Source organism: Pecten maximus, chromosome 7, assembly GCF_902652985.1.
Source record: "Pecten maximus chromosome 7, xPecMax1.1, whole genome shotgun sequence".
Taxonomy (NCBI): Eukaryota; Metazoa; Mollusca; class Bivalvia; order Pectinida; family Pectinidae; genus Pecten; species Pecten maximus.
Genome location: NC_047021.1, coordinates 11,665,273 through 11,677,550, shown reverse-complemented (window position 1 = coordinate 11,677,550; position 12,278 = coordinate 11,665,273). Strand labels below are relative to the sequence as shown.

At 34.4% G+C, this 12,278-nt stretch overlaps 1 protein-coding gene across 3 annotated transcripts in view; it reads right to left on the bottom strand.

Annotated features, from left to right (window-relative positions):
- Positions 1-212: 212 nt before the first annotated feature.
- Positions 213-12,278, bottom strand: part of LOC117331607 (A-agglutinin anchorage subunit-like) — a 39,170-nt gene continuing 27,104 nt past the window's right edge. For 2 of the 3 annotated variants that reach the window (XM_033890416.1, XM_033890417.1), the window contains 5 exons: positions 11,519-11,628; positions 11,141-11,206; positions 5,891-5,980; positions 2,317-2,366; positions 456-887 (listed from right to left, as the gene is read on the bottom strand). In XM_033890416.1, the coding sequence (XP_033746307.1) occupies positions 755-887; positions 2,317-2,366; positions 5,891-5,980; positions 11,141-11,206; positions 11,519-11,628 (449 nt within the window). In that variant the 3' untranslated portion in view covers positions 456-754. Of the gene's footprint in view, positions 888-2,316; positions 2,367-5,890; positions 5,981-11,140; positions 11,207-11,518; positions 11,629-12,278 lie in introns of all 3 variants that reach the window. The other variant, XM_033890415.1, reaches the window with a different exon arrangement.

Genomic DNA, 12,278 nt, shown 5'->3' with positions numbered 1-12,278 from the left:
CTGATCACGTGTTGTAGATACTACACTGTGTACACCTGTTGTTTACCTAATCACGTGTTGCAGATACTACACTGTGTACACCTGTTGTTTACCTAATCACGTGTTGTAGATACTACACTGTGTACACCTGTTGTTTACCTAATCACGTGTTGAAGATACCAGACTATGTTAAATCGTTGTTTACCTGATTAAGTGTTGAAGATACTACACTGTGTTGTCTCGTGGTTAAATCTTTATTAATTTTGAATATCACAAACAAAACATATACTCGTGGTACATTTGTGTACTACCACTACCACTACCACTACCACAAACATTACCACCTCTCATCATTTCAACGCTAGAGAGACGATAACAAGGAAACTACACAAATGATGTTTGACTCATCACTAGAAAAATGTATAGTTTTACGTAAGTAGCCTGGTGTAATAGATCCGTGCGTCAATATATGTAGGAAAACGATTCCAACATATTTAGATAGAGTTCTAATACTTTCATTCTCCCGTCACAAAATCAAACGTGACGCTTTCAGATAAAACACATCATATTCCACAGTCACAAAATCAAACGTGACACTGTAATCCTGGTCTGATTTCTCCGTCACAAAACCACACAGATGTGACACTGTCGTACAAAACATGTCCTACTACACCGTCACAAAACCACACAGATGTGACACTGTCGTACAGAACATGTCCTACTACACAGTCACAAAACCACACAGATGTGACACTGTCGTACAGAACATGTCCTACTACACCGTCATAAAATTACGTGTATGTCCGGAATCAAACACTGAACATTTGTTTTGACGGTCCATCAAAGAGGACGAGGAACAACCGAAGTGATCCGCAAAGCCAAACGTATTACTGATGGCGTCATTTACCCTGAAACAGAATAAAGACAAGATTCATTAATATGATCTTTTTATCTAATAGTCTTGAGGTCACATTATAAAATGGTTCCTCTGCAATTATCGCTCCTAAAATATAAGTTGATAGACACTTTTAAAGAAAATAATTCATTTTTCCCTTGGACGCTTAAAACACAAGGATAGACTTTCAAGACATGTAATTTCACAATTAAAAGCCACAGAGAAAAATATTTCCTGAATGAGTCAGGATGGGAAATATAAAATGTTTATATGACCGCGGACATACATAAGACTGTGACCTAAGAGTTCCACATCAATATTTACAGCTGTTAAGATATCCTTAAGAGTTCCACATTAATATTTACAACTGTTAAGATATCCTTAAGAGTTCCACATCAATATTTACATCTGTTAAGATATCCTTAAGAGTTCCACATTAATATTTACAGCTATTAAGATATCCTTAAGAGTTCCACATCAATATTTACAGCTATTAAGATATCCTTAAGAGTTCCACATTAATATTTACAGCTATTAAGATATCCTTAAGAGTTCCACATCAATATTTACAGCTATTAAGATATCCTTAAGAGTTCCACATTAATATTTACAACTGTTAAGATATCCTTAAGAGTTCCACATCAATATTTACAGCTATTAAGATTTCCTTAAGAGTTCCACATCAATATTTACAGCTATTAAGATATCCTTAAGAGTTCCACATCAATATTTACAGCTATTAAGATATCCTTAAGAGTTCCACATCAATATTTACAGCTATTAAGATATCCTTAAGAGTTCCACATCAATATTTACAGCTATTAAGATATCCTTAAGATAGTAAGATCTTGTTACCATTCAAAATCAATAGTATGTTGTTTAGCATCGTTTATTTATCATTAAATTGTCATTTCCAAATGGCTGATCTTTTTCCACAAATGTTACGGGATCATTAAGTTTTGTTTTTGTTTTTTGAGATATATATACATGTATTTGTCGTTAAATTCAATGTATGTTTTAATAAAAGAAAATTCTTTTTCGTTCTTATAATTCTGATATAAGATCAAAGCCAAAATAAAGGTCCTTCTCATTAAAATAAAGCACTTCAACAGATCTGATTCCTGGCTATTGTTTGTATAGTGCTATATAACTAAATAATCCTCATGTAGGGACCTGAATATTCCGAATTTAACAAATAATCTGACAGTTATGAATACAATATCGATAAACCTTTGATGTTCCTCTGAGACAAACATTTCAGAAATCACACACGAGCGACTTCAACTCTGTCCTAAATCAGTGATAATATTAAAAGATCGTGAGAGTAACACCTACTGGACAGAGGTGACTTTCTACAATACAAGTAGTAATCAGATACAATGGGATTGTTATCATTGACAATGATCATGGTCATCTAGTATTATAAACTATTTGGTACTTACACCTTCCTCGACACCTGACCAGATTCTGTACTTTGGATTTCGCAGAAATTCTAAAATAAAAACAAATATAAACAAATGCCACTGTCATCACCATGTTCAGCAGTATTTTAGTAATGCGTTACAAAGCCATCGTATATATGTACAGTTTATATAATGATTGTGTAATTTCTTACTTTGTATAATTGTGCGAAGGTTACTTTTCAGGACGATTGGTTGTTTAATTTATATAACGATATGATTGTTACATTGTATAGATGTATTATTTTTTTTAATTGTGGTTTTGTTACTTTATATGCATGTAAACACGTGATTGTTACTGTGTAGACGTGACTGTCGTCCTGGCGTTACGTTAATCAAAGTACCACATCTTTTGACGTGACTGTCGTCCTCTGATGTTACGTTAATCAAAGTACCACATCTTTAGACGTGACTGTCGTCCTCTGGTGTTACGTTAATCAAAGTACCACATCTTTAGACGTGACTGTCGTCCTTGTGTTACGTTAATCAAAGTACCACATCTTTAGACGTGACTGTCGTCCTGGTGTTACGTTAATCAAAGTACCACATCTTTAGACGTGACTGTCGTCCTGGCGTTACGTTAATCAAAGTACCACATCTTTAGACGTGACTGTCGTCCTGGCGTTACGTTAATCAAAGTACCACATCTTTAGACGTGACTGTCGTCCTCTGATGTTACGTTAATCAAAGTACCACATCTTTAGACGTGACTGTCGTCCTGGTGTTACGTTAATCAAACTATCACATCTTTAGACGTGACTGTCGTCCTTTGGTGTAACGTTAATCAAAGTACCACATCTTTAGACGTGGCCGGCGTGCTCTGATGTTACTTTAATCAAATTATCACATATTTGTGGTATCATGTTACAATATAAACTGTAAACTGAATATCAGTAAAGGTTTACAAAACAAAAACAAACAAAAGTTTTCAGAGTATGTTAATATTTTACCAAATTTAATTTAAGTGATATCACGACACAGCAAAGCCGTTGTTGCGCCTTCCCAATTTAATGTCAAAATCGGCTCAGAATATGGCATTTGTGATGTTTTCAATTTAGTGTACTATTTTGTAAATATGTGCGTGTTACCCCAACAAGGAAGCAAACGAGTCAAGGGAAGTTCGTAGAAAATACCAATGGTCGGGAAATAAGATCTTTCCTAAATGAAGGCGTGTCTTTATACTGTCTGTACACCACTTGACAGTATCCGCGTTCAGACACTTATAAAGGCCAAGAGACGCCGTGACCCAGAATCATGAGACATTCGATACGGATGGTATATACATTCTATCACCTAAATAGAATCTACCCTCAATGTCCCGGACATATACATGTAACCTACCTATAAATAAACACCACTGGATGGGCATGTAAAGTCGATGACAATGGTAACACACACAATTGAAAACAGAACTAACTACATCAACTTTGTTTTTGTGTATCTACACAAAAGTACTATACTGCAAAGAACTAGTTGATTCTGCGAAGGAGTGAAAGATTCACAACACGTAAAGAACACGACGAACGTTAGATACACGAGTAATTCATGGTCATAATCATAACAATGTATATGACAACTGAAGCCCCGAAATAAACTAGGCACTGCCAGTTGTACCGCTTGTCAGCCGTAGTCTGACATGTCTCGACAATAAAGATTAGTGTATGAATCAGATTATATATCTCTGTGTAGCAAAGTGATTTTGTTTGGTTTGTTTTTGTTTAACGTCCTATTAACAGCCAGGGTCATTTAAGGACGTGCTAGGTTTGGAGGTGGAGGAAAGCCGGAGTACCCGGAGAAAACCACTACGGTCAGTACCTGGCAACTGCCCCACGTAGGTTTCGAACTCGCAACCCAGAGGTGGAAGGCTAGCGTTAAAATGTCGGGACACCTTAACCACTCGGCCCCGTAACAAAGTGATCTGTATACTCATATCACTATGTATATATATATATATATATATATATATATTGATATTTTGCATTAGAATATTGACCTAGATTATTTAAAAAAAAAAGATTATATAGCATTAAGACCAGATAAAAAATATTTCATGTTATTTTTTGCTATATATGCGTATTAAGTGATTTTTGCTAACAAAATCACAAATACTCGTAGCTATAATCCAAGTTTGGGCAGATTGAAAGACAAAAGCGCGTGCTAGAATAGTTAGAATGAAGAAGAAAGTGGAACAGTTAGAGGGAATAAGGAACAGTAAAACAAGAGGCCCATGGGCCTTAACGGTCACATGAGTTTTGATTTTAGCACATTTGGCCCCTGCGATCTTGAATGAAGGTCAAGGTCATCCTTTTGAACAAATTTTGTAGCCCTTCATCCCAGTATGCTACATACTTAATATTGGGTCTCTGGGCCTTTTGGTTATCAAGAAGAAGACGTTTAAAGATTTAAGCATATTTGACCCCTGTGACATTGAATGAAGGCCAAGGTCATCCATTTGGGAAAAAAACTTTGTAGCCCTTCATCCCTGCATGCTACAGACCCAATATTAGGTCTCTGGGCCTGTTGGTAATTGAAAAGAAGTTGAAAATGTAAATTGTTTACGACGGACGACGCACAACGGACTACGCCGGACAAAAAAGCGATAGCAATAGGTCAACTTCGTCTCAGGTGACCTAAAATTGGATATAATAAGATATAACACTTGAATAGTTAGACGGACCAAATAGCAAATGTAATAGTTAGATGGTCTAAAGAATATATTGGAATAGTTAGATGGTCTAAAGAATATATTGGAATAGTTAGATGGTCTAAAGAATATATTGGAATAGTTAGATGGTCTAAAGAATATATTGGAATAGTTAGATGGTCTAAAGAATATATTGGAATAGTTAGATGGTCTAAAGAATATATTGGAATAGTTAGATGGTCTAAAGAATATATTGGAACAGTTAGAAGGGCCAACGAACACACATGAACAACAAGAAAGTCCAAATTGAATAGTTTCATACTGGAACAGTTGGGAGAACACAAAATCATAAAATACCATACTGAGATGGTTTAAAGGATGAAGTGGTTTACGGATCTGCTTGTTATCGGTTAAGGTACAGGAGGCGTGGTGGTAGATGTTTGATACAATGTATGAGTAATTTCTGATCATATCAACACACGTGTCTATCCGGACCAGTTACTTCCTCCTACAGATGTATACTGTCGCCTAGTGTTAGGTTTCTAGTGAGTATTATCTCACCGACATACATTTCAAGTGGATATCAACATATCCTGTTTCAATAACTGTCTTGCTAACAAATAAAGGCTTATTGACACGTTTTATATGAATGTCATTTCGTGTTTTACAATAATTAAAGCAGTACACCTTTCACTCTAAAATAACATTACATATGTTGAGTTTACTTGAAGCAGGAAAAATGTCCTAAATGATACCAAAAAACACCGGCTAGTCTACGTTGTAAGCAGGACGCATTTCATTTCAACCGTCAATGTTAATTAAACCATGTTCGTCACTTTTAATTTGAAGAAAAAGAAATGAAATAATTACCTTTGCGTGTCGGACAATGTACAGATACAATCTCCAACTTACTTGGGCAAACGAAATATATTGTAGCTGTTCTGAAATGTAGTCCAGCATCGGCACTCGATAACTGTCCGAAAAGGTCTGCCGGTAATATTCCTATACATCAAAACAATAATACGAACATCAGCTTTCAGTCATAGAAAAACAATCAGTCAACATGAACCAAATAGCAACCATAGAAACACCAAATGATAACCATAGCAACAGAAAATAGTAACCATTGCAACACCAAATGATAACCATAGCAACATCAAATAGGAACCATGGCAAAAACAAACTAAAAGGAAAGCTTAATATTCGGTAATAAGGAGGCAAACCCGGGCATTTCTCCAGTTCGTAAAACTCTGTTCCAAAATATGAGCATAATTTATGGCGTTACATATATCTACATTTTAAGTACAAAACGCCTTTGTTAGCTAATAACAAACTATTACAACAATGGGCTTCGATAAAAAGTACAATTAGGTAAGATATAGAAGTCCATATCTTCCTCATTCAACACTGCCTTAAGAACGGACTTCAAATCCAATGAAACATGTCACATATGACGTGACGCTAATTTCCAATCACAGTAAATATCCCCTAAAGGTTAATGAATGACTAGTTACAATATATATCCCTAAAGGTTAGTGAATGACTAGTTACAATATATATCCCCTAAAGGTTAGTGAATGACTAGTTACAGTAGATATCCCCTAAAGGTTAGTGAATGACTAGTTACAATATATATCCCTAAAGGTTAGTGAATGACTAGTTACAATATATATCCCTAAAGGTTAGTAAATGACTAGTTACAATATATATCCCCTAAAGGTTTGTGAATGACTAGTTACAGTAGATATCCCCTAAAGGTTAGTGAATGACTAGTTACAGTAAATATCCCCTAAAGGTTAGTGAATGACTAGTTACAATATATATCCCTAAATGTTAGTGAATGACTAGTTACATTATATATCCCTAAAGGTTAGTGAATGACTAGTTACAATATATATCCCCTAAAGGTCATTGAATGACTAGTTACAGTAGATATCCCCTAAAGGTTAGTGAATGACTAGTTACAGTAGATATCCCCTAAAGGTTAGTGAATGACTAGTTACAGTAGATATCCCCTAAAGGTTAGTGAATGACTAGTTACAATATATATCCCTAAAGGTTAGTGAATGACTAGTTACAGTAGTTATCACCTAAAGGTTTGTGAATGACAAGTTACAGTAGATATCCCCTAAATGTTAGTGAATGACTAGTTACAATATATATCCCCTAAAGGTTAGTGAATGACTAGTTACATTATATATCCCTAAAGGTTAGTGAATGACTAGTTACAATATATATCCCTAAAGGTTAGTGAATGACTAGTTACAGTAGATATCCCCTAAAGGTTAGTGAATGACTAGTTACAATATATATCCCCTAAAGGTTAGTGAATGACTAGTTACAATATATATCCCTAAAGGTTAGTGAATGACTAGTTACAATATATATCCCTAAAGGTTAGTGAATGACTAGTTACAGTAGATATCCCCTAAAGGTTAGTGAATGACTAGTTACAATATATACCCCTAAAGGTTAGTGAATGACTAGTTACAGTATATATCCCTAAAGGTTAGTGAATGACTAGTTACAGTAGATATCCCCTAAAGGTTAGTGAATGACTAGTTACAATATATATCCCCTAAAGGTTAGTGAATGACTAGTTACAATATATATCCCTAATGTTAGTGAATGATAGTTAATTATATATCCATAAAGGTTAGTGAATGACTATTTACAATATATATCCCTAAAGGTCAGTGAATGCTAGTACATTAGATATCCCCTAAAGTAAGGTTAGTGAATGACCTAGTTACAGTAAATATCCCCTAAAGGTTAGTGAATATGACTGTAATATATATCCCTAATGTTAAGTGATTGACTAGTTACATTAGATATCCCTAAGTTTAGTGAATGACTAGTTACAATTATATCTCCCCCTAAAGAGTCAGTGAATGACTAGTTACAATAGATATCCCCTAATAGGTTAGTGAAGTGACTAGTTACAGTAGATATCCCCCTAAAGGTTAGTGAATGACTAGTTACAAATATATATCCCCTAAAGGTTTAGTGAATTACTAGTTACAATCTATATCACCTAAAAGGTTAGTGAATGACTAGTTACAGTAGATATCCCCTAAAGGTTAGTGAATGACTAGTTACAATATATATCCCCTAAAGGTTAGTGAATGACTAGTTACAATATATATCCCCTAAAGGTTAGTGAATGACTAGTTACAGTAGATATCACCTAAAGGTTAGTGAATGACTAGTTACAGTAGATATCCCCTAAAGGTTAGTGAATGACTAGTTACAATATATATCCCCTAAAGGTTAGTGAATGACTAGTTACAATATATATCCCCTAAAGGTTAGTGAATGACTAGTTACAATATATATCCCCTAAAGGTTAGTGAATGACTAGTTACAGTATATATCCCCTAAAGGTTAGTGAATGACTAGTTACAATAGATATCCCCTAAAGGTTAGTGAATGACTAGTTACAATATATATCCCCTAAAGGTTAGTGAATGACTAGTTACAGTAGATATCCCCTAAAGGTTAGTGAATGACTAGTTACAATATATATCCCCTAAAGGTTAGTGAATGACTAGTTACAATATATATCCCCTAAAGGTTAGTGAATGACTAGTTACAATAGATATCCCCTAAAGGTTAGTGAATGACTAGTTACAATAGATATCCCCTAAAGGTTAGTGAATGACTAGTTACAATATATATCCCTAAAGGTTAGTGAATGACTAGTTACAGTAGATATCCCCTAAAGGTTAGTGAATGACTAGTTACAATATATATCCCTAAAGGTTAGTGAATGACTAGTTACAGTAGATATCCCTAAAGGTTAGTGAATGACTAGTTACAATATATATCCCCTAAAGGTTAGTGAATGACTAGTTACAATATATATCCCCTAAAGGTTAGTGAATGACTAGTTACAATATATATCCCTAAAGGTTAGTGAATGACTAGTTACAATAGATATCCCTAAAGGTTAGTGAATGACTAGTTACAGTAGATATCCCCTAAAGGTTAGTGAATGACTAGTTACAATATATATCCCCTAAAGGTTAGTGAATGACTAGTTACAGTAGATATCCCCTAAAGGTTAGTGAATGACTAGTTACAATATATATCCCCTAAAGGTTAGTGAATGACTAGTTACAATATATATCCCTAAAGGTTAGTGAATGACTAGTTACAGTAGATATCCCCTAAAGGTTAGTGAATGACTAGTTACATTATATATCCCTAAAGGTTAGTGAATGACTAGTTACAGTAAATATCCCCTAAAGGTTAGTGAATGACTAGTTACAATATATATCCCTAAAGGTTAGTGAATGACTAGTTACAATATATATCCCTAAAGGTTAGTGAATGACTAGTTACAGTATATATCCCTAAAGGTTAGTGAATGACTAGTTACAGTAGATATCCCCTAAAGGTTAGTGAATGACTAGTTACAATATATATCCCTAAAGGTTAGTGAATGACTAGTTACAATATATATCCCCTAAAGGTTAGTGAATGACTAGTTACAGTAGATATCCCCTAAAGGTTAGTGAATGACTAGTTACAATATATATCCCTAAAGGTTAGTGAATGACTAGTTACAATATATATCCCAAAGGTTAGTGAATGACTAGTTACAATATATATCCCCTAAAGGTCAGTGAATGACTAGTTACAGTAGATATCCCCTAAAGGTTAGTGAATGACTAGTTACAATATATACCCCTAAAGGTTAGTGAATGACTAGTTACAGTAGATATCCCCTAAAGGTTAGTGAATGACTAGTTACAATATATATCCCTAAAGGTTAGTGAATGACTAGTTACAGTAAATATCCCTAAAGGTTAGTGAATGACTAGTTACAATATATATCCCTAAAGGTTAGTGAATGACTAGTTACAATATATATCCCTAAAGGTTAGTGAATGACTAGTTACATTATATATCCCTAAAGGTTAGTGAATGACTAGTTACAGTAAATATCCCCTAAAGGTTAGTGAATGACTAGTTACAATATATATCCCTAAAGGTTAGTGAATGACTAGTTACAATATATATCCCCTAAAGGTCAGTGAATGACTAGTTACAGTATATATCCCTAAAGGTTAGTGAATGACTAGTTACAATATATATCCCTAAAGGTTTGTGAATGACTAGTTACAGTAGATATCCCCTAAAGGTTAGTGAATGAATAGTTACAATATATATCCGTAAAGGTTAGTGAATGACTAGTTACAGTAGATATCACCTAAAGGTTAGTGAATGACTAGTTACAGTAGATATCCCCTAAAGGTTAGTGAATGACTAGTTACAATATATACCCCTAAAGGTTAGTGAATGACTAGTTACAGTATATATCCCTAAAGGTTAGTGAATGACTAGTTACAGTAGATATCCCCTAAAGGTCAGTGAATGACTAGTTACAATATATATCCCTAAAGGTTAGTGAATGACTAGTTACAGTAGATATCCCCTAAAGGTCAGTGAATGACTAGTTACAATATATATCACTAAAGGTTAGTGAATGACTAGTTACAGTAGATATCCCCTAAAGGTTAGTGAATGACTAGTTACAGTAGATATCCCTAAAGGTTAGTGAATGACTAGTTACAATATATATCCCTAAAGGTTAGTGAATGACTAGTTACAGTAGATATCCCCTAAAGGTTAGTGAATGACTAGTTACAATATATATCCCCTAAAGGTTAGTGAATGACTAGTTACATTATATATCCCCTAAAGGTTAGTGAATGACTAGTTACAGTAGATATCCCCTAAAGGTTAGTGAATGACTAGTTACAATATATACCCCTAAAGGTTAGTGAATGACTAGTTACAATATATACCCCTAAAGGTTAGTGAATGACTAGTTACAGTAGATATCCCTAAAGGTTAGTGAATGTTATCATATCACATGTATAATCCAACCGCCCCCCCCCCCCCCCCCCCCCCCAAAAAAAATGTCCCAACACATTATGGTAACTAAAAACAACCAAAAGAAATGATATATAACAATTAGTTAAATTGTTTCAATGGTAATACATAGCTGTATATTTTAACTTTTAAAAGGAAATGTTCCATTCAAACATATTCAAAATGCTAAACAGATTAATTTGCTTCCTTAAATTGATACAGAGCCATGTACGTATGTACAAACACACACATACCTTCTATGTAATCAATGCTATTACATACCTTCAGTGTTACATTTAATGCTGAATGAGTTTTGGCTATCAGACTTGTGACAGAATCTTTGGTAACCTGTAATAGAGGCAAATGAATAAAAAACTAAAATAATCGCCCTAAAGGCACTCCTCACACACGACAGACAGGTAAAGAGTGCAATCTAAAGCTTAACCAAGACTAGCTAACAAGACGCCATGTCTTATTCTGTCAGCGTGACAAAGAAATTATAACAAACCTTATCAACATTAATCTAACTGTACAAATTGCAGTTTTTCATTTTATTACCTATCATTATAGAGGAATAGGATATATATACAAACTATAAAGTAACGTGTAACAAGGAATACACAACTGTTCCACACAACAAAAGATCGCCATAACACTTACGGTTCCTATGTCTGTCACACCATCAGAGAAACATGTCATGGCGTCCTCAAAATATGACATGGAGACGTCATCCCACCAGGTCAAGGTCATGTTGATGTCATTCATGTCACCTAAAAACAAGTTTAATAGACTTTGTAGAACTAAGATCTGGTTAGATCGTACTGCTACATAGACGATACAATTGTGTCGTGAATCGGTTCTTACTTCTTGATATCAAATAGGGATAATAGATCTATCTATAGATCCATAAAACAAGAACATTTATTATAAAATGTATATGTCTTAAAGTGAGACATATGTATATCAACAAACATGACATCGCCTCATGTAGCTTCATCATCAAACTGCTACTAACTATACCAACTACATAAATGACAAAGAAGCTCAGCTCACTTTCTTGTCATATTGTTGTAATATATCTAGTAATATATGTATCCACGCCGAACAAGCACGGACAATAACAAACTTTGTAATACTCCGATAGATCACAATACACTTCGGTCTAGATACAGTTTTAAATCTTCCATCACAAAAACTTTGTATCTCTTTGACTTCACGAAGAGGGGAGTACAAATCATTGTATGGCAGGTTTTAATTAAAATGTGTATAATTATAGTGACAGTGTCACGTGCTAGCTTAGGAAGCACAATACTCGCTTTCCTGTTATAATCGTAACAACTTTGGATCAACTTTACCAAGATGGTAGACAGTAAATTATAATTGCCTTCATATTAGCAACGTATGGCTGATGTGGCTGCAA